The 23488-nt window shown below is 42.0% G+C and overlaps 1 protein-coding gene across 2 annotated transcripts; it reads right to left on the bottom strand.

Annotated features, from left to right (window-relative positions):
* Nucleotides 1–2502: 2502 nt before the first annotated feature.
* Nucleotides 2503–17322, bottom strand: ICA1L (islet cell autoantigen 1 like). 2 transcript variants are annotated; one of them, XM_060281849.2, is made up of 12 exons: nt 17023–17322; nt 16670–16742; nt 15886–16009; nt 14593–14791; nt 13636–13761; nt 12439–12537; nt 10334–10416; nt 8996–9042; nt 8828–8896; nt 5568–5813; nt 4683–4781; nt 2503–3822 (listed from the first exon to the last, which is right to left on the bottom strand). In XM_060281849.2, exons 1-12 carry the CDS (start codon nt 17179–17181, stop codon nt 3704–3706), a joined length of 1443 nt encoding a protein of 480 aa, XP_060137832.2. In that variant the 5' UTR covers nt 17182–17322; the 3' UTR covers nt 2503–3703. The 2 variants fall into 2 exon arrangements, with proteins under 2 accessions (XP_060137832.2, XP_060137840.2); XM_060281857.2 differs by having other exon boundaries at nt 10334–10407.
* Between the last annotated feature and the right edge of the window lie 6166 nt (nt 17323–23488).

Genomic DNA, 23488 nt, shown 5'->3' with positions numbered 1-23488 from the left:
AGAGCTGGGTGATGTCTACAATTTGGGGTGTACAAAGATCTCTTCCTTTGGCTGCTTGTGCACAGGGCCTTTCTCTCTGTGGGTGGGTCCTGGAGGGCTGTGTGCACTTTCTGCATGTTCCTGCCCAGCATAGGAGCCAACTCCTAGGGACAGGGTTCCCTTCAGCCCCCCAGCAAAAAATTGGGAGGGGCTGCCCCCCAAAAGGCGATGGGCATTGCCATTCATGGTGTGCGCATGCGGTGCATCATGTGACCAATTATGTGGAAAGGAGCTTACCTGCCCCCCTCCAATATTTTATTACTCAAGCTGGCACCCCTGCCACACAGCGAGTTGGGTGGATGCTGTGTGCTCTGTTCTCATTACGTGTTATGTTCTGAAATAGTGGGTGCGAAGGGGATGAAGGGCTTCAAATCCCTTCCTGGAGGACTATTTAGGGATAGGCAGAAGTGGTGGTGTTGGCTATGGTGCTGGAGCTCCTGGCGTGGCTGTGCTATGGCATCGTAGTGGGTGGGTGGGGTGCTGAGGACATGCCCTTGTCATTGTGAATTCGTGAATTCATTCGCTCCTTCCATATATGCGTGTCACTGCTGATGCAGTCCCTGATTGGTTGTTGCCACTGGTGGTGTTTCCAGGGCTGGTGGAGGTGTGTCTTGACATCTTTACCTCGTTTCTTTGCTTTCTGGTGAATTTCCCTGGTCTTTGTGACTGACGACATATAGAATGCAGGGGCTTTTCTGTCCCTCCCCACCACCCTGGGTAATTAGAGTAGGCTTTAGGATTGCTCTGCCTGCAAACCAAATAAAGGAAACCAGACATCAAAACAACAGAAATGAGACATGCCTTATTGCTAACTTGTTTACTGTCTGCATGTAAGAGATTTGCTATAATGCTGACATAGATTAAGGGGAGCAAAGGCTTAACCCAACACTCTGAGTGGTCAACTCTTAACAACATGCCTATTCCATAATTCTGCAAATCCCCTCTAATCCTTTTTCTGCCTATCTGTGGAAGAAATCTGACGAACAAATGATTGCACCCCATTTAGATATAAAGTGGCTTGTTCTGTATGAGAAACTGGCATCTGCGTTTCTGAAGTAATCTCTGAATTCTGCCAACCGCTTTATCTTTGTCCTTAACATTGGTTTGGAAAATGATGGCCCAAAATGGAGACTAATAAGAATCTACATTCAAGCCCAGCTCCCATATATTTTTTTAAAGTGCTGTGTCCTGTGCTTGAAAAAAGAATGTTTGCATTTAATTGGAAACTGTTTGTTATTCTTAAAAGCTTCTAAATTTTAGTATTTTGCCTTCTTCCTAAATGAAAACGACAGGCAAGAGCTAAACCCCCTAGATCTGCCTGAATTGTACTGGAAAATAATATACAAATAACAATGCAATCCTTTGCATATGTACCTGGAGTAAGCTGCACTGAAATCAGTGGTATTTCTGAGTAAATTTGGAAAGGATTGTACCTGTGCTCAGGGTGAGCATCTGCACTGCTTATGTGAGTTGTAAAAAGCAAGGGAAATTGATGCTTGTATGTTCAATTAATTCCATGAACCTTCTCTCTTTCCCTCATATACACAGACAGCAAAACCTTTTTCAGACCTCTGTATACTACAATACTCAGCATTCATGCTTTAAAAGCTCCCAGAGCTATGGATTATATACGTGTATATTGTATGTGTGTTCTTCTCAATTGATCTGATGTGGCAGACTGACAATCTCTCTGCTCCCCACACCACCCCATGTGCCAAGGACTGGTATAATATTTGGTCCCCAAAGCCACTTACCACCCTGGGGTGGTAAGGCCACCAATTTGAGTAGTGCTGAACTAGATCACTAAGGATGAAGTCCTAACAGAGTCACAGTTCTCAGAGCCATTTCATAGTCACTCCCTCTTCCCAGGGAACTCGGAATAGGGGATGTCTGAACAACTCTCTGCACCTTAACAAGCTGCAGTTCCCAGGATGAGGTCTAAATCTTGCAGTAAGCAAAAGACTGCAAAGAGCCCCAGAAAAGGATGTGCTGTACTTCAGAAGCCCAAAGAAAGTGATATAAAATGGTTCCTTACAGGCGTACTCCAAGTGGAGGAGTCTTTAACGGATGTTAAAACGTAGCTGGGGAAAAGTTTTTATTCAGCTTTGCAAACTGCATTAGTCTCTTATCGTCCCAAGAATCATTTAATATAGTATACTATATAATAAAGAAGAATGGGGCCAGAATTCCACAAAAGTAGCCAGGAGGTTTACATAGATAAGATGTGACACTAAACTAGGTCTAAATGCGAAACTTGAATGGAAATGTAACCATATTTGACAACAATAATCAACAAGTCTGTTCCAGAATAATACTATTGATGTTGTTTCTACTTTCAACCAATATTTATTACACTAATTGATTACCAGAATAACTTGCAATATATATATATATATATTTCTAATTAAAGGACCCTACACTTCATGCTTTCTAAAAGTACTCACCAAATTATGACAATGTATATGATATGGTTCTGTAACATTTTTTATTCTGACTTAATAAACTGCAAGCAATCACAAGGAGAAGAATGAGCTACCAATTTAAATTCAAAAGGCACATGTCTCTAAATAGAATATATATTTAAATATGAAGCATTATGTATCTGTTAACATTTTCCTACATATGGAGGGGAGCTATACTGTTAATTGATTATTTAGAAATCAGTTTCCAAATAATGAACTTGTATAACAGATGAAAGATGAAAGCAAACTCAATACTAGGTAATAATTGATCAATACTTTGAAAAACAGATTGTCAATACAGGCAACCAGTGTAGGGTTCCGGTGCCTTAAAATTATTTTTCCAAGGTAGGCGGTACAAGGAGATTGGAGAGCATCAGCAGACAGCTCTTTGTAAACATTAAAAGCAAGTTCAGGAGGTATAACTCAGACATGAAAAGTGGCAAGCAACTTTTCTCTGTGGTGTTTCTAGATGGGGGCAACATGAATTTGGAACTCTTCAGAGAGAAAAGCAACAAGGAAACATTGGCCGGGAAGTATTTGCCTTCATTTTTCTGATCTAATTACCCTCCAGATGCACCTTTTCCATGTTATAAAGGGCTTGTGGGGCTCTAGTTGGACCGCGTCGCATAACTGATCTTCAGTAGCTGCAAGGATACTTGACTTATTTATCTATCCTGCTTCACAGGTACTTTAAAAATAGCTTATATATACAATATAGGGATTTTTACAATGTACTGGGCATTTTAAAAAAGTTTTGGAAAACTATGATGATATATGCATATAACTATCCTCTACACTGCTTGTCCTTCAAGAACAGATGAAATATAAGAGGGCAAAAGTCCAAGAAGTGATTAAGCAAAAATATGCGTAAAGGACTTAACATAAGGAACACTAGTTATCTAACTGAAATGGTAAAGATAATAGTTTGCCCAGCTTCCTATAACTTTAATTTATTGAATTTATGGGTGAAATCCTAATTAATTGTGTTGTAAGACATTTCTGCAGTAGTAATTAATAAAGTTTTATAGCATTGGAAATGATCATGAAATCAAGAAACATGTGGTCTTTACACTCCTTATATTTATGTGAGAACATAGATGTTCTTTATCTGCAATTATGTCTGTGACAGTGTCTGAAGGTCTCTCTTGGAAGGACACGGTACTTTCATACCAAAGTAGTTTTATGTTCTGGGTTACACTTAATCATGCAGTAAGGAGATCGTCATCTGAGCGTCCAACAGCATCTGGATTTGAAAGAGGATCCAGGTCTGCAAAGGCTCTAAACCAGGCTGACATGTCTTGGCTACTAGTCTTCTCCACGGCTGAAATACAGGTAAAAGAAAATTATTTTGTTGTTTGACCTAGACCAGGCATGTCAGAAGTCTGTTTCATCTGGCCCTTGTGGCAGGTTATCGGGGTCAAATCCTAAAAAAAACCTCAACAACTTCAACCCTAAAAATAGCTCAACAACATTGGGGTAAAATTGTAAAAAAAAACAAAACAGCTCAACAATTTAGGGGTGAAATCATTGTAAAAAAAGTTCGGCCCTCATGCATGTTCACTTCATCAAATTTGGCCCTCTTTGAAAAAAGTTTGGGCACCCCTGACCTAGACAGAGCTTTTAAGAAATAATTTTTACTGCTCAGGCATTTTCTTCCTTCATATTAATTAATGAGTGGATTGGTGATTTTTACTTTTTTGTACTGTATCCTTTTAAGCCACTTAGAAATAATAGTTGTTAATTTTTAAAACTATTTAATAAACAAGTATTCCTAACAACAATCAACAATCAAGGACAAAAACAAGTTGTCTGTTTAGTACTGCAAGCATTACATATAATTCAGTTACTTTTCATTGGGAATTTTATTTACATAATGAAGCTACTGTGGCTGCCATTTAAAGTGGAAGACCAGAATGGGATTAGAGGGGCTTTCTTTTTCTACTGGAAACTGCTGTCCCAATGATGGTTTCACCTCATGCTCAATGTGTGTGTGTGTGGGGGGGAAATCCCCATTTGTATCTCTCCCTCAAACTTGCCTTTACAGTTTCTGTTTAAAGAGCTGATTTCTCACTCAGGGGAATCAGATTACATTATGGTGGTCAGGATTACCTTCCTTTTCAGAAGCTACATTGCATGAAATGAACATGCACACCCGAAAAAAGGGGGTGAAACATCACTTACACTTTTGTGGCATCTTTGGTGAGGTAGGGGAAGGTCCTTGCTGCTTCTCAGGCTCTGGTTTGGAAAAAGGATCTAGAAATTCTGACTGTGCGATCCAATCTCCGGGAGGGAAAAATAGGAAGATCGTCTTAATTTGACAGAGTACCGTTTAAAACATGCTGCTCCATTCATGACTAAACCCAGATAATGATTAATTTCTTAATGCTTACACTGTTAAAGCTGTTCAGGTAAGTCCACCTCTACACCATCAATAATAACTATGGCAAAAGTTTAAATTTTTGGGCCTAGCAAATATTCTAGGAACAGCAGGTGCATGCCTCCCAAGTGTCACCGGGGGGACGACACATGCTAATATTTTGCATGAGATCACAGCAGCCATTTTGGGTGCTGCGTTCTCACCCCGAAAAAAGGGTTTGGTGGGTCATATGACTCGCCTGGGACTGCATCCCAGAATACACATGTCCTGGTTTTTTACCTGAAAAAGTTGGATGGTATGCAGGTGTCAATTAGGTAGGCAATCTGAGTCAGTAAACTTTTTAAATATATATATGTACTGTACATAGCTATCTCCACCTCTCTTCCCCATACCTTTCTCCATCTAATCCCATATCTAAGTGCCTTCCTGATGTTTCTGTTCGAGTGCATTATCATGCTCATGTCCAAGATCCTACTTTTAATCTTTTCTCCCAAGCCCTTCTCTGTTCATTGACACTCTTTATCCATTGACATCATCAGCCTGTTGACAGTCACAAGGCCTTAGTATTTATCATTAGCTTCCTTGTCTTGTTCATTCCCCTCACTCAATCCATTGCTAAATCATGTTTCTCCTCCATTTATGTTACTAAAAAACTGCCTTTCCTAAGTGTTGCCTTTCCCAATACTTACTATTGAATCCCCCAGCAGTATGAAGGCCAAAATCAAGGAGTTGTGAAGGCAGAAATCCAGATGAGTGAACTAGGGATTTTGCCTCTGTTGCAGGTTCCTCAACAGGGAGGTCCATAAAGCGACTATCAGCTGCAGTTTGGCATTCCTGTATAATATTTCCTCTGCTTGAAGAACTGGGGCTTGATAAATTCTCCAGGAAAGAAAAATCTCTCTCAAAATCTTCTTCCAAAGAATCTATTGAAAATTCTGAAATAAATGTGAAATAAAAAGATGATGGGAAAGCAATAGCAGCCTATTTCTTCCCCTTGGGGCTACTTATGCCTCAAAAAGTTATTTAGCAATACAGTCATCTTTGTTCTCAAGTATATCAATATACAATAAGATACCACAAATGATCTCTAATTTGCATAGCTCTCTAGTGATCGCACAATGGATCCTAGTGCAGGACCTGAGGAACTGGCCCCATAAGTAAAGTCTGCCTTCCTAGCCAGTAGCAAAGATTGCATAAGGCCATTTAAAAAATGAAAATCCTGACACTTGGCTGTTTCAGAAGTGGGAGATACACACATCTGCTTGTACAACTAGTTGGCAGAGTGTTTTGTTAGTTTTGTAAAAGAATCTGGGCAAAGAATCGGTTGCTACATGTCGACTGGAGTGAGAAGTGTGGCAGTTGAGATAAATTGAACTTTTTAAGTTCAGAGTGATGCTCATGCACTTAATGATTTATTTCTACTTACTTAGCACCAAGGTTGTTATTGCCAAGGCATTGCAGTTAATGAAGTTTTGCAGAATGATATAAGGATGGAAATGTCCTGGTAGTGGTACATAAGAATTCGAAATACTTCATGGCTTGGTTATCATGTACACATTTGCCATTTCTCCAATATTAGTGCCATGAAAACAAACTGACAGGCTAATTGAATAGGTTGTAAAGGGAAGTGACTCCCTTATTTCAAACCCCAAGAGAACTTTCAACAGCTCAAGAGATAATAATAATAATAATAATAATAATAATAATAATAATAATAATAATAATATATTATTTATACCCCGCCCATCTGCCTGGGTTTCCGCAGCCACTATGGGCGGCTTCCAACCGAATATTAAAAACAGTACAGCATCAAATATTAAAAACTTCCCTAAACAGGGCCGCCTTCAGTTGTCTTCTAAATGTAAAATAGTTGTTTATTGCCTTGACATCTGCTGGGAGGGCGTTCCACAGGGCGGGTGCCACTACCGAGAAGGCCCTCTGTCTGGTTCCCTGTAACCTCACTTTTCGCAATGAGGGAACCGCCAGAAGGCCCTCGGTGCTGGATCTCAGTGTCCGGGCTGAATGGTGGGGGTGGAGACGCTCCTTCAGGTATAAAGGACCGAGGCCGTTTAGGGCTTTAAAGGTCACGTTCCTCTAAATCAGTTGCTTAAAAGATGAAAGCTATTTAGCACACCTATGAAGAAAAGTACAGCCTGCAAATGTGCCTCGGCTTGTAGGCAACTTGGGTCTAGTCTGCATGGAGCTAGCTTGTGGCATACAAGTTTCTCAGGTTCAGTTCTGCTTCTCAGCCTCAGTCACTGGCAGATGCCATAGCTGGATGAGATCTGCTTTTAGCGTATAAGCCTGTCTTTGTGTGTGCTATTTGGCTTGCGGCCTCAACAGCTGAGGATGCTTCACACGCTATGGAATGGCTTTTGGCAAATCCTGTGCTTCAGGATGACGAAAACTAACTGGTAGCAAGGAACGGGAAATGAGTTCGATAATGCCTGCACAATCCTACATTCATGAAAAGGAGTGGGTGCAGAACCCAAGTAAGGTATAATGACTGTGCCCGAGTTCTCAACAAAGAAGACTGCGTGTGGTGAGACAGAGGGAGGATGTTTTGTGAGCCGGCTGCTTTCCAGTGTGAATGAATATTAGAGAAGGTGTTTTTTCCCCTAATCAAGAATGATCTACCACTCCTCTACCTCCTATTCAGGTACTCTCCTATTCATGACTGCTTTATTTTCAATCATCCAGAACCAGAAGCTGTCTCACTTCAACACATCTGATAGCTTCTACTACCGGTACTTTTGTAAAATATTGTGCTTAAAGGTAGCTATGGCTGGGCCAAACAGAAAACAGCTCAGTAGTGTTCTAGGCAGCATTCTTACTGCCGCTATAAATTATAGTGTAATAGCAGCAGCTGTAGTACTTTTCTGCTAAGTTCAGGGCAGCCACTAAACCTTAAGTGACAGGGGAGGGGAAAATGGAGATGATTGCATGTAGTTACTCAGCAACCATAGAGGCATCTACTAATACTTCCTGTTAACTGAGAAAAGACGGAATGACTGCTTGGTTGTCTAGCAACCGCATGAAAATTACCCGTATTGACTCGGGGAGCATGAAGCCAGCTGGTAAGTTGCAAGACAGCTGCTGGTGTGATGGGATTCCTCAGGTCAAGAGGAACGAGAGGGGTGGTGGATGTTATAAATGTGGAGTTGATAAAGGTAAAGGGACCCCTGACCATTAGGTCCAGTCGTGACCGACTCTGGGGTTGCGCGCTCATCTCGCATTATTGGCCGAGGGAGCCAGCATACAGCTTCCAGGTCATGTGGCCAGCATGACAAAGCCGCTTCTGGCGAACCAGAGCAGCACATGGAAACACCATTTACCTTCCCACTGTAGCGGTACCTATTTATCTACTTGCACTTTGACGTGCTTTCGAACTGCTGGGTTGGCACTAATTCAGTAAGGTAGTAAAAAGAAAGAGAGGCTTAAAACCACAGAAGAGAAGATAGTCCACTAATTCACTCCTTTAAAGAATATGCAAAAAAAGAAAAGAAAAGGGAATTGAGGCAGAATTGTAGAGAATGCAACTAAAAAAGATCACAAAGGGTATTAATGAATTCACCAAATTGTTGTTAAAACAATGGGGCATTAGAGAATATGGTGTTTACCTCTGTCCTCCCCCTTTGCTTTTTTGTATACACACCCACCCATCATCATATTTACTATATGAAGCAAGCTGTATAGCCCAGGCACCCAATATCAAGGGGGAAATGCAATCACACTGGCCTTAGTGCATCACAATACAGATATTTTCTGTACACAGAGAATGCCATTGTGAAAGGAAAGTGTTAATATATTAATTTTCTATTATTTTATATAACTATGATAATGTTTCATACAAACAATCTTGATGTTTGATTGCAATCAAGCAGCATATATATTTTTGTTAAATTAATAAAATGAAACATTAATTTTTTTGAAGATTGAGAATTATTACCTTTTTCAGGGATGCATGGATCACCAGATTTGCTCATCTGACACAGGTTCTCTTTTGTTTCATCTGACCCTGGAATAACAGAAGAAAATACTGTTGAAAATACTTGTATCAAATATAAAAGTATAAATCCCAAGCAGAAATTTCTAAATAATCTATCTGGCATCTTACCTGAGTCTGACAGAATTTCAGTGGCATCTTCATCCAGTACAATCAGCCTTGAGTAAAAATAAATAAAAGTAAGTCATATCAAGCTTTGTGGCATTGGAAGCATTTCTTTGTGGTAATATTAGTAAAAATAGGACTGCCTCTTAAGAGTGTAAACCTATACTGTATACATATATCTTCTCTAAAGTAAATCTCAATGAGTTCAAAAGAGCATATCACCAGGTAAGTTTTCTTAGGATTCCAACTTTTATTTCTGAATTCATATGGTCAAGATCCAAGGAAAAATATCTGCACAGAATAGTTACTCTATTTCCCTTAAGCAGTGCTCTTTTTTTCCCTAGAAAAAGAAGTGCCGGAACTCACCACAAATGCCGCCCTTGTTCTCTTATAATGGCAGTGGTGCCTGCGAGTTCCAGCTGAAAAATGCACTGCCCTTAAGTATTATGTTAGTCTTAGAAATAGTTTATTTTAAAAGCTGAAAACTCACAGCCCAGGTTGTAAAACAAGTGGGTGTGGTTTGTTTCTAAATGGGATATGGGGGGTGGGGACGGTGTAGGTTGGTAGCTTCCCATTGCCACAACAAGGTATTCATGCTCTCTGGATTCACCTAGTTTATCACATCTGACAGCCCGTGCTAGTACATGCAGAAGATACAGCACAGGCGCTCAACGTGTACATCAAACATTTAGAGAGTAACAGCAGCTGTGTGTACCTGCTTGATCCAGCACACAGAGAGGATCTATCTTCCTCCCCCAATGCACTAGTAGTGTACCCAACTGGCATGGCAGCATATGAATTCCTACACAGAGCATCAAGCAGTCCAGGTGCTGTTCTGTTAATTTCAATTTCAACTTATTTATTCTGTATCTTTATAGCCCATCTTTCACATCCAGGCACTGAACATGCTCAGAGCTGCTTAGCTTCTGCAAAATGGTCCTCAGACCATGTTCTGGAATCAGTTGTTAAAGTGTACTCTAAATGGAATAGAGGAGAGAGACTGGCAGGTCCCCACTCGAGATGAATGACACAGAACCAGCTAAGGAAATCTTTATTCACTTGCAAGAGCCTGGAGAATGAAGGAAGGGAATGGGTAGGCCAGCCTCCTCCAGAGACCCTTAGCAACCAGGATGGTAACAATTACGATGTCAATAATTAAAAGTTGCTCTGACCCCTTTGACCTGGTCTGCCTCTTTCTCCCCACCACCATGTGGCCTCCAGCAAATGAAGTAAGCCTTGCTCCCTCCTTAGCTGTTGTATGCCTTACCTGGCATGCAAAAAGCTGAACTACGTGCTCAGTTTTGGCTGTTTAGTTCTCTGACATATTAAACCATTAAAACTTACTTATCAAGCATTTCAGAGGTAGTCTCTCCTTCAGCATTCTCCTTCTCTTCCTCAGTAGATTGGTTAATAAGCTTCTGCAATTGCTCATAAAAATTGTTATTTAAAATAAAATTGTCTATAGTTTGACTCCCTCCAACAAGACTTGTATTAGCCTAAGACTGATTGTGTAAGAGTATTAGCTTTCCTATACATATAATTGTCAGGCCACCACAGTAAAAAACAGAAAACCTTAATGTAATTTGTTTTAAAACAAGTACGGTACTGTGCGTGCTGAAAGCTTGCTGTTGATATTAGAACATTGCTAACCCATCTGATGGGTTATCTTCTAGGGAAACATTATGCTTCGTAATTAGATTTACAGTACTATATTTACATATTGACTTATATTGGGTCCCTTCCTTCTCACAATTACACTGGGGCTGGACAATGCCACCAGTATGCCAGTGAAACGTCACTGTATCAATATGTGCTCAGCACAGGACGAAGAGGGAGAAGCATGTAAAACACAGCAAAAACGAGCCCTACCTCCAATGTCCTTGACAACAGCATCACTGCCCCCCAGTCACATGACATGAGAGAGGCACTGCTCTTATGCTGGCCACAAATGGAGCAGTAAATCCACATTGGCTAATCTGAGGGTATCTCAGGACTATGTGATGGCCTCAATATGTACAACACACGAGCACGCAATACCACAACACCCACCATCACACGAGTCAAGGATACAGATTTCTAAATGCCCCAGGCACCCCTTGCAGGAATGGCTCCAAGACCCTTAATGCCATATTCTACAGGCTAGCAACCCAGCCCCAGGACCTAATTGGAATCCTCCTGAGAACACATGGGACCATGCCACAACCATTCACCTGCTAAGCTGGTGCTGCTAAGCAGCATCTTACCAGGCCTACCCCTATTGCACAACCCTGTTCATATTCCCATCCCCCTTGTGCACCTGTCTTGACAGCAGCTTTTATGTACCCCACTGGCTTCTACCAGGTGCCAAGGCCCCACAGCTGGTGTAAAATAAAGGGCTGCACCCTTAAGCACGCATTAAGAATCATAGAAAAGGCAAGCAGTCTCTATGAGCCACATACCAATAGAATTACCAAGCCTTGTTTCTTTTTAACATTATTGCTATGGTCACAGTTAAGGCTTCATTTTTCCCTTTCCTTTCGAGATAGTCATGCACCTTAAAAGGCTTTTCAGGACACTTCTTGCCATGGAGGTGCTGTTGTTCCAGCAGGGACTTAATCAGTACAAATATCTCTCTCCAAGCTGGAATAGCCCTTCCTAAATGTAACAACTAAAAGGACATTAAAATAATAGAGGAGAATATCATGGCAGTCACAATGTTCCCATCCGAGACAAACCACTACTTTCTCCCAGGTGACTGTAAGCCCAATCCAATTTCATATGTAAGTTTTTTTGGAATTACACCTAAGGCTCAAACCACGTATTTCAGATAAAGAAAAGGCATAACTTGTGGATGGGGAAATTAATTACATGTCATTACATGTCTTACGTTTTTTTCCACACCTCTGCCCCATAAGCAGCATGAGACAGGGAGATATTAATATGATGCTATCACATCACACACTTTTTCAACTACACATTGCTAGGAAGACACAGCTTGGTAGTGCCCTTCTATCTTTCCAAAATGATTAATTTGGGCCTAAGATGTTTTAAGTATACACTTGAAAATACACTCAGAGCACAGAATATGCTGTGCTGACTGACCTAGTATGTTTTGAAATACAGCTGAACCTTGGTTTTCGAGCGTCTCGGAAGCCAAACATTTTGGAAGCCAAATGCCAAAAACTTGCTTCCATTTTCGAACGCGCCTTGGAAGTCGAATGGCTTCCATGGCATGTTTTTCAATTTTGTCAATGGAAATTGCCAGCAGTCTTTTGCACATCAGTTGTCGAACGTTTCGGAAGTTGAACAGCCTACCGAAACAGCTTACGTACGACAACCGAGGTTCCACTGTATACTGAATACAAGCAAGGAAACACAATCCCAAACTAGCTAGCAAAATGCAGTCTGCTTACTTTCTAGGCCTGGTGTGTGTTTTTTTAATTGACCAACTAAGTGAAAATTATATTTACCTCACATGCATTCTGATGATACGAGTGGAGATGTACAAAGCCTTCATTAATTTCATTCATCTTTTGAACAGTCTTTTCACAGAAATGCAAAAAGGTCATCTAAAGAAAGCAAAGTACATTTACAGTACCGGTATATGTATGTACGTGTGTGTGTGTGTGTAAGATTATCTTTTAAAATGTCATTTTGCGCACAAAATTGAAATAGCAAAGGATATACGGTACAGTAAATAATGAATAGATGTCATTATTTTTCTATATGATTGCATTGAAATAGACAGGCTACACTTAAAATATCATCATGAAACACTTGCCCCCCCCCCCTAGCTGTTATTTAGGGACACATTTTAGTCAATTGTGGTTGCGCAGCTAGCTTGGGAAAAAGGTGAAATAGCATAGAGAGCAAGGGTGGAGTTGTATTTTTCTGAACACCAAACATTTTTTCTGAGTGTCCTGCAGGAGCTTTAAAAAAACTGATATAATTCTGAGGTGAACAGGGGAAGCTTGCCCATCACTACTCAAGGGCCCTGTGCTCACTGCACTGTACATGTAGGGCACTATCCTATCATTTTAAACATTCATTACTTCCCTCAAAGAACCCTGGGAACTGTAGTTATGTTAAGGCTGCAGAGAGTGATGAGGAGATTCCTAGTCCAGTCAAAGGCGACTCTGGGGTTGCGGCACTCATCTCACTTTCAGGCCGAGGGAGCCGGTGTTTGTCCACAGACAGCTTTCCGTGTCATGTGGCCAGCATGACTAAACCACTTCTGGCGCAACGGAACACCGTGACGGAATCCAGAGCGCACAGAAATGCCGTTTACCTTCCCGCCGCAGCGGTATCTTTCTACTTGCACTGGCAAGCTTTTGAACTGCTAGGTTGGCAGGAACTGAGACAGCGCAATGGGAATTCACCCCGTCGCGTGGATTCGAACCACCGACCTTCCGATCGGCAAGCCCAAGGGGTTCAGACTCTAGACCACAGCGCCACCCACATTCCATCCCCAGATGGGACCTAGGTCATGTGGAAGTACCCTAATATATTGTTTATACTTCCATCAGTCAGACGTTCTTAAGCATCCTATGCCTACTAGATCATTATGAACACAGGAAGGGCCTACATTAAGCTAAACATGTTCAACTTCAAAGGTCACTCATCAATGGCACAGAAATTCTCACGCTGTCTAAAACGGGAGCTGATACCTGGTAGACAGCAAGACCATGTGACAGCATATTACAGCGGCTGGCTCCAAGAAGATCCACCTTCTGACAAACATCCATCTTCAGCTTATCAAACTGTGCTTTGGTATTTCTTACCTGCATCTGCACCTAGAATAGTAAAAGAGGAAACTGAAACGATGTTTGAAAGCAAACAAATAAGCGCAACACTTGTTTAGGTGCATGTTCTAAAATTAATTCACTATTTATACTTAGCGGCCTAATTATATGAGCACAAGCACAGCGGCCTATAAGATCAGGCTTGGCACATATGAGGGAACCTTGTAATAACCTTGTATTAGTGCTATGGCGTGACAACTCCCATTGGTTTCTTTGTATGTTGTATACTGATCTGTGTATACTTTACATATTCCTCTCACGCTGAAGCACTGACTGTTCATCTCCTTGCCAATTCAAACAAACATAAGCAAAAGAATAAATTACTTCTGCAGTGATTATTTAGGAGGTGTCTTCCTATTCCTGCAGTATTTACACAAACTCACACTCTGGGAGTTATTACTCTTAATTAAAGACAAGTAAGTCTTTGTTTCTTTCTCTTTAACTCCTTTCTTGAAATCTCCAAAAGTGCATTTTATCCTGCAGAATCAGGGGGATTTAATGTACCAATAAATATGGGATTCCCAATTAAATGGTCCACTTCTCGGTGTGATGGAACATGGAAAGATTTCAGAAGAGAGTGCATGTGCTTGAAACTCATCAGGAAACAGGGACTACAACAGTCTACCCCAACCTTTTTGATCACAATCCCCATTAGCAGAGGTGCCGGCTTGCAAGGATGATTGGGGGGGGGCAATGTTGCACACGTGACATCAGGATGCATGGCCAATGGTCAGGGATAATGGGAGTTCTAGTTCAAAACATCTGAAGGGCAACAGGCTGGGGAAAGCTGGCCTAGGGCATCTTAGCTTTGGGAATATCTACTTTTCTGAATGTTTCCATTTGTTTGCAAGTGTCTGGGTCCAGTTCTTGCGAAGCATCCTTCATCCACAGCAAAGCCCCTCTATACTCTGTGCGTGCCTGCTCCATTCGATTGATTGTAAGCAAAGTATCTGACACGGCCCTCCGACTAAAGGTTGCAAGTTCTTGTCCGAGGCGAGACAAAGCCGTGCAAAGAGCTAGCCTGAAGTGAGGAGAATAGTGAACTGAATTAGTTATCACATCAAAACACCAGTGGTATATGGCAGCAGTAGAGGATTTAGAGGACAATGAGCAGTTCCAATAATTAATATTTGTACTGGAGAAAGGCTTAATTCGTGTTACTATTTTAACGTCCTTGTTAAAAAGCAAATAAAGTTGAGAGTGTTGCGTTCAGTTATGTATGTGCAACAATCATGAGTGATACTAAAACCCTACTTCTAAGCAAAATAATACTAGTCATGTTGTAAATAGTTGTGTTTGCCCTCACCTTATAACAAAGAAATGTGTTTTTATACTGATTTTTTTAAAAAAAACAACAACAACGGCAGCCTGATTTCAATGGGAGGCTCATGTGAAACTGAGCATGCCAAGCAAAAAAGAGCACCAGACTATTAATATCTTAAATGCTATCCAACTGAGATGCACATCGCATTTACTTCAAAAATACAATTAAAAATTTGGAATTTTATCCATTAATGCTAAACGCTATTTCGTGAATATCTTAATAGTGAGTCAAGTCATGTAATTTTGCAGCAAAGTTTAATTTTGCAAATAATAACCTAAGCATATATGAATGCAATTTGAGTTCTGCATGGGCACTTTTAGTCAAAATGGTCTTTCTTTAACTTTGCAGAAGCTTCTTATGCAGACATTTTCAAAAACTGGTCTTACCTATCATGCCCAGTCAGTCAGATATAGCCGAGATCATACCCTCCCTTCTCCTAGTGAATTTCTATCTTGCCTGCAGATTCCAGAGAAGGCTTCACACATACAGTGATACACGCAAAGGCCCTCTCACTACAGACATTTGTGCTACATTTGCAGATATCAAGGGAAGAATGTGCAACATCAGGCATGAGGCTACTCGATACAATGTGCTCCTTGCTCTCGTGTTGTTCAACATGGGAGGGAAGAACACCTAAACAGAGCTAGCAGAGAGAAATTAACACTTGTGGATGCATTGGTTTTTTGAAGAAGTGTTCTTACTCTTGTCTCAATTCAAGCTATTTGCACTTTGGAACATAAAAAATGGATCTGACACTGAACCAGCATATTATTTTTATACAACACACAAACCTTTGATGGGAAGAACAACAGAGGGCCTGGCCAGTGGCATCAGTCATCTTGTCAATTTGAGCTTCACCCTGATCTGCTTGCAACTTTAAAAAAAGCCCTAGTTCGTTTTCCTGCTCAGATAGATCTACAAAAGGGAGATACATAATAAATCAGTTCACCCATAGTCACACAGATTAGAAGTAAGGTCTGCAAAGGAAAAGCATTCTTCTTAGCGACGTTGTTAGATCATAAATTATGTGAGGTTCTCTCTATTGCAGGATACGCATGCTCCTGAGAGTTTCACCCGCCACTGAACTCAATGTGTTTTGACTATGCGATTTTGGCTTTAGGCATAGGCTTACAGTACTGTACTTTTTCATAGCTGCACTGTTCTTACAACAAGGATGTAATAAATTAACTCCTGAAAGTAGAGATGGGCGAGCAGCCCTGTGGTCACACCAAAAAGGAACTGGGTCATTTGACATTCCATTCCATGAGGGGATGTTTCAAGTGTCTGAAAGTAAATTCAAAGGGCCTGATTCACTCTGCTGCCTGCCACCATCTTCACAGCTGTTTAATATCAATCTCACAACCTGAAAGTGCAGGAATTATTCACTAACTTATGGTACACCTCTTGTTGTAAAGTGCTTTGAATAATATATGGCAAAAACTGAAAGCCTGAAAACATTCATCTCACTCAGTATAGAATATATATCTTATTTCACTGTAACATGGATTAAGGAATCTGACAACAAGCAAAGCATTATTATAAAGCAACAAACAGGTAGGTTTTTGTCCATTTTACCATTAAGTCTCTGCTGGTATTTTTCAATTGTCTTCAGAAGATCTGTACAGGTCACTTGAATGCTGTGAAAAACCTTAAAAATAAAAGGTGTCTCTGCAAATTAATTTGGCCAGATAAACAAATGTGAACATTGAAATAACTGTTGATTCAACTAGCAAACCTCCCAAACACAAGCTGAATCAATCACTATTTGATAAATTCAGCTAAGTTTTACTCAGCATAAAGCTATTGGAATTTATATTCATTAATTGTATGGTTCTACTCTGAGTAAAAGTTGTATGCCACCCATGGTATTATTAGAGAACTGTACTTAAAAATGAATCTCTCTCCGATATATGTATGTATATAATTACCTCTATTTTGGCATCTAATTCTGCGTCAGATGCTACCACATGCTCATCTTCTTTCTTTCCTGTAACCTTTATTAAAACTTGTTTTGTTTTCCAGTATTTTTTCTGCATCCTGCTGACGACTGACTGGTCTTCCGGGTTGCCTTGCTTGAAGGTGTCCATGGAGTGACTAAAGCCAAAAATAAACAGATGTCCACAAGTTCAATAAAGAAGTATCTAAGAAGATAAAATCGGGGATACCCTGTACCACTTCAATGCATTTCTCAAGCTTAAAATATAGGAAGTGCAAACTTTCTTTCTTTCTTGGACTGGTTGAAAGGAAATACCGTACACAGTTTGCAAGCTACAGTCTAAGTTTGCATTGGGATGCGATGCTTAGCAACTTGATAGTTATGCTTGGTTTAACTAGATCAGTTTTCCATATCAGATTAAATGCCATTGTTTACTACAATACTCCCTGAAATTTAAATTATTGAAGAGCTATTTCAGTTTGAGATCCCTATAAATGTTGAAGACCATTTTTTCTTTTCAGAATAGTGACAGCAACAGTCCTTTTCAGAAGCAGAAGAATCTTTATTTGCATCAGCCACTAGCTATAGCAATAAAATAATATGTACTGAAGACAGAGGTAAAAACTTAACTACCGTATACAAAATACATTTTGAAGGTTTACATCAACAATCAAATAATAGATCTTATTCTAATTGCCCGCACTAAAAACCTTGCAGTTGTTGCTGTGACCTGATCATCTTGATCTGCTAAAAGGAAGGACACAGTAGCAATGGTTGAGCAACCCAGGATGGACAGTAGTAGAGGAGTAATAATAACCTCACTCCTCAAATCTTTATAAAGGGTGCAAGCCAGAAGCATATGAGCCACTGACTCAATACTGCCATCTCCACAAGGACATAACTGTCTTTCCAGCAATTTTTTTTTTTTAAATCAACGCTCAAATACAGCTGAAGGCAGTATGGTATTCAATCTTGCGAAAGCAAAAGCGCACCTGTATTTTGGAATTGTCAAATTTTGCAAACAGGGTGCCAAAGTGCCAAAATGACTAGGTGGAAAATAATCATACCATGGACAAAATTTCCTTATTGTGGCCAAATTATTGTGTCGCTCAATATCATATAGGCGCTGTCTAATTAAATTATAATAAATTATTTGTTTTACTGAAGCCCAGTGTTAATAACTGTTGTGATAAACCAGAAAAGCAAAGCTTTTTGGCTGACAATTTTAGTCCAAGCGCTCTCAGGACAATCTTGTGATACTAAGGGCAGTAGACTGGTGGGGTTTAAATCGCAACAGTCCGTTTCCTATGTTCTATCATCTCAAATGATGCATGCCCAGTCATAGAGAATTGAAAGCCTATGTCAGGGGTAGGCAACCTAAGGCCCATGGGCCACAAGCGGACCACAGGGGTCATTTAACCGGCCCACGAGCTGCCCCCAAACCGAGCTGCCCGCTCGGCGAGTCCCCATGCGCTGCGCTGACCCGGCGCAGCGCAGGGATTTGCTTCTGTGGCACTAGAAATCACATCTGCGCAGATACAGATGCCGGAAATTGTGTCTGCACAGACGCAGACACTGGAAATCGCAGGCATGTGCGGTCACACACACACGCAATCCGACCCACGGAGGGATCTCGGCTGGAGTGAACCGGCCCAGGCGAGTTAAACCTTGCCGACCCCTGGCCTATGTAATCTCTTCCCCCCCCCCCCCATGCTATTGGGAGAAGACCAGCAGTGCTTCCTATTTGCCAAGAGGCTGTTGAAGTGGTGGTTGGTATTGGTGGGCAGGGGAAGAGGCTGCCCAAAAGGAGGCTTACTTACATCCTTCAACACAAGGTTTAAAAGTCTATATGCAAGCAGCTGGGCTGGGCTGGTAAAACTTTGTATTTAAGAACTCTCCTGGTTGCTATAGGCAACTAGGAGTTCTATATGGGCAAGTGAATCTCCAGGACCAGTATGGAAACACCATCTACTCTCTCTCTCTCTCTTAATTGTAGGTTAGTAACTTCTGTGGGCTTATTTACAAGGCTGTTCAGGAGGCAGGGGAGTCCAAACGCCAAAAGTGCCAAATTAGGACCAACTCAACCTTAGGTTTTAGCTCTTTCTATAACTGTTCATGGTGCACACTGATGTTTTTGTTTCTGCTGTGATTTTTTATCACAGCTGAAACAAAAACGCCAGTGTGCACCATGAACAGAGTGTGCACCAGAGAGTGATATTTATTGAGGATCTAAAAAATTAGAAAATAAAGAAAAAGTTGAGTTTTTCCACAGAGCTCTACGAAAGGAATCAAACTACTGTTGGAGTGCCGAGGGCTGTGGTTGCAGGAAACTAAGGTGGCAACTTCAGTTCCCGATCCCGAAACTGATCTCAAAAAGGGGCTGTTCGTTTTTAAACCTCTTTATTGTTGCACTCTGTAAAGCTTACTTTGCCCAATGCCACACAGGCGAATCACTAACCCACAAAAGAGTATACCATCATAAATGTGTTAGGTCTGAAGTTGCCACCAGACTCTTGCTACAAAAGCCCAATATGTCAATTCCCCCCCCCCCCCGTTATTAAATTTCCATCCCTCCCTTTCTCCCAAAGCACCAATTTATAGTGATGCACATGCTAGAAAGCTCTTTATGTGCCTGTGCTAAGGCAACGCTGGATTTAGGGTGCTGTGGGCGGTTCCCCGACACAGGGCACTGAGCTGAGAGGACGCAAAATAATGATGATAATAATAAAACCTATATTGATAGGGGTAGCTACTGAGAAGATAAAAAAAGCCACTGAACCAAATGGAACTATTGTGAAAATAACAAAATACTTAGGGGAGGAGGGTCGCCAAAATTTGTCCTCCCTCAGGTCGCCACATAACCAAAGTCCGCCCCTGGCTGAGCCTGAGGCAACTGCTCACATGGGAGAAAGGAAGAGTTGCAATTTACATTTATAACCCGAAATGGCATTTCGGTGACTATTGAGCGCTTTTCTACCCATCTTTCCAGGTCCGCCCCAGCGCATTTCTTTCATTGGTTTGAGGGAGGGACCTGAGTCAAGGGCAGCAATAAGCAGGTGCCATAGGCGGTGTTGCTGCAGGTGCCACAGGTGTGCTACAGGTGACGTGCCGCAGGTGTGCTACAGGCAGTGTGCCACAGGTGTGCTACAGGTGATGTGCCACAGGTGTGCTACAGGTGCCGTGCCACAGGTGTGCTACAGGCAGTGTGCCACAGGTGTGCTACAGGTGACATGCCACAGGTGGTGCTGCAGGTGTGCCACAGTTAGGTGTGCCAGTGGAAAACCCTCCCTCTGCCCTTCCCCACCCCGACAAACTGGGCTGGTGGGAATTGTGGGTGTTGGGATGGCACAGACAAGGGCTATTTATTTCTAGGCTGTTTCAGAGACCCACACGCTGAGGTCTCTGACAGGAAAACAATGTCGACGACAGGAGTCCAATAATGGGGGGCGGGGCAAGTGGGGAGGCGGGCTCATTGTTTCGAGGAGCCTCCCGCACGAGGAAGCAAACGGTCGGGGTAAGGAGGGGGCGTGGCCAACCGTCACAGCAAGGGCCTGAGGGGGGAGAGGATGGAACGGTGACATGAGGCGCTCCTCCCTCCTTCCCCCTCGCCCACTCTTTCCCGCCAAATTGGTTGTCGCCGCCGCTTACCGTTAAAAGCATTGCTGGCCCCTCAGCCGCCGGCAGCCCCCGCCCCCCCGTCCATGATAAGACGGCTGTGGTGACGACGAAAAAAACACCGCAATGGCTCCAAGTCTCACCCACACAGCCCGGCTTCGCCCCTGAGCATTTGGCTGGACACTGTTGGGAAGGAGTACAGTACTGTGTTATTATTATTTGTGCACTGCTGTGCATTACCTTGTTTCTTTAGAAGATCACCCACATTTATATACTGTACTTGGAGAGGGAAACGATGAGCTCCTTCTGTAGATCGCGTCAAACTATCCCCATGGTTTAGCCTCCATTTTAATTGGTCAGTTCAAATGATAGCATGTGAAATATAAACGAACTTGGAAGTCTCTCTTTTTCTCTTGAAGCCACATATTTCTGGTATCTGCTAAAGTTCAACCCTCCAATTTTGAAAAAAGTTCTCTGCAGTTTTTCTCAGTCTCGATGTGCCTATAAGGATGATAAATGCATTTATGAGAATGAGAAATTAAGTCTAAATTGGGGGAGGGAGATGGTGAAATGACAGGAAGATAAAATGTGCCCCAAAAGTGATACCGTTTATTTCCCTCTCTCTCCCTCCTACCCCCCCCCCCAATATGTACACCAGGAAAATATATTCAGATTGGGCTGTGGCTATATCTGGTGTAAAGTCATATCATAAAATTAATTATACCCATCATAAGTTTGGCCCAAGGACAACTTTTCTCTGTTGGGAAATATGTCAAAAAGCAATTAAAATAAATCTGATAGGAAATATTATTGAATTCCTATACTGTACTCTGGTCTCCCAGGCAAAGTTTGGTCGAAAGCTTATACCAAGAACAAACTTAGTTGGTCTCTAAGCTGCTACTGGACTTTTTATTATTATTATTATTATTATATATTTCGATTAAGTCCAGTGGGTATGCTGAAGACTTGGGACAGGCTTGCACAATCTGTGATCCACCATATTGAATATAGCCAACTGGTCATATGCAGTAAATAGGCCTCTTGTGTTTTTAAGTCCCAGGTAAGGAGCAAAACAACCTGAAAATGTAAAATAAATAACAACAACAACAACAACAATTTATCACACACTCAACAGATTATTATTATTATTAAAATGATAAAACATCAGACATTAAAAACTTCCCTAAACAGGGCTGCCTTCAGATGCCTTCTAAAAGTCAGATAGTTGTTTATTTCCTTGACATCTGATGGGAAGGCATTCCACAGGGCAGGCGCTACCACCAAGAAGGCCCTCTGCCTGGTTCCCTGTAACCTCACTTCTCGCAGTGAGGGAACCGCCAGAAGGCCCTTGGCACTGGACCTCAGTGTCTGGGCTGAACGATGGGGGTGGAGACGCTTCTTCAGGTATATTGGGCCGTTCATGGGGCAGGATTAAACTCTGTGGAGGCACCTTGGCAGTCAAAATCTGGGCGGGGGGCAGGCTCGTGCACATGCTGGAATAACATTGAACTAAGAAAGCTTGATTGTCGTTTTCTTTCAAGATCAAATCAATATTATTTTGATCCAGTGTTGCGGGACCCCTATAAAGTGTGGGGCCATAAGCCAGTGCCTACTCTGCCTATTTGGTAATCCAGCCCAGCCCCTTTGGCTGCAGGACAGAGTAGAAATGGAAGTTGAGGGACGCCTCCTGATGCACTGCAGCTGTTCCCCACAATGAAATGGAAGGCTCAACATTTGGCAGGCGCTTTCGGATGCTCAGCAGCCCTGTGTGGTTACAACAACAACCCTGTAAAGTAGGCCAGTGCTATGCACTCCCCAAGTTGCAGCTGAATCCCTCACAGATTGGCATCCAACCTCTGCTTAAAAGCCTCCAAGGAAGGAGAGTCCACCACCGTCCCAGAGAGTCTTACCATCAGAAAGTTCTTCCTAATGTTTAGTCCTAATCTCCTCTCCTGCCCTCCCCAATGGAGCAGCAGAGAACAAGCTTGCTCCCTCTTGCAGCCTTCAGATATTGGAAGATGGCTCTCCTCTCTCCTCTGTCTCCTCTTCTCCAGGCTAAACTTACCCAGCTGCCTCAACCATTCCTCATCAGGCTTGGTTTCCAGACCTTTCATCATCCTAGCTTTCCTCCACTGCTCACCTTCCAGCTGCTCAATATCCTTCTTCAATTAGCCTGCACTGACTGGCTGCAGCTCTCCAGGGTTTCGGATGTGGGGGGGGGGGGATATTCCCAGCCTCCCCGGAGATGCCGCCCAGAAGACCTGCATGCAAAGCAGATGGTCCAATCTTGCGCTATAGAGACCCCTAGCCTGCCTTGAAGGATGTGGGGATGGTCTCCCTTTGGAAATGGGTCTGCAGGAAGGAGGATTTGAAATGCTGACGTGAATCTGCAGAGAGAAGGTACAGCCCAGCTGCAGGCGGAACAGCAGGTGCCTCCAAGTTCTGACAGTGGAGCATCACCTCTCAGGAGGGGCCAGGTCCAGGGGAGGAGGTTGCCACAGTAACAAGGACATGCCCTCCTTTGTGACATCTCTTGCTTCTCCCTCAAGAGCCACAGACTTGCAGGCAGCAATTGTGGGTTAGTAGAGAGGCGAGTTGAGGAGTTGGTGGTGGTTGGAGACGAAAAGGAGAGGTGTTCATTTGGTTATTTTGATTTTTATTTGATTTATTACTTTTATTTGATTCTATTTATTTTTACTTTATTATTTTACTTTTTTATTTTAACACTTTTATTTTTTATTTTATTTTTTTGTTTTCATATTTTTTATTTTACGTTTTTATTTGTGCACATTTTGTATATATTTTGTATATATTTATTTTGTGCATAGAGGAGTAGTTAGGGG

The sequence above is a fragment of the Zootoca vivipara genome, chromosome 1 (genome assembly GCF_965207765.1).
Source record: "Zootoca vivipara chromosome 1, rZooViv2.hap1.1, whole genome shotgun sequence".
Classification (NCBI taxonomy): Eukaryota; Metazoa; Chordata; class Lepidosauria; order Squamata; family Lacertidae; genus Zootoca; species Zootoca vivipara.
The sequence above is the reverse complement of the archived record's forward strand: the minus strand, read 5'-3'. Positions and strand labels throughout refer to the sequence as shown.

Bases quoted from the DNA above. Each gene is read 5' to 3' on its own strand.
- ICA1L (XM_060281849.2), bottom strand. From the start codon at position 17,181: ATGGACACCTTCAAGCAAGGCAACCCGGAAGACCAGTCAGTCGTCAGC. The intron at 16,010-16,669 runs GTAAAATGGACA...TCCCTTTTGTAG, and splicing joins ATACCAGCAGAGACTTAATG to ATCTATCTGAGCAGGAAAAC. The intron at 9,043-10,333 runs GTAAGTTTTAAT...TTTTTACTCAAG, and splicing joins ACCTCTGAAATGCTTGATAA to GCTGATTGTACTGGATGAAG.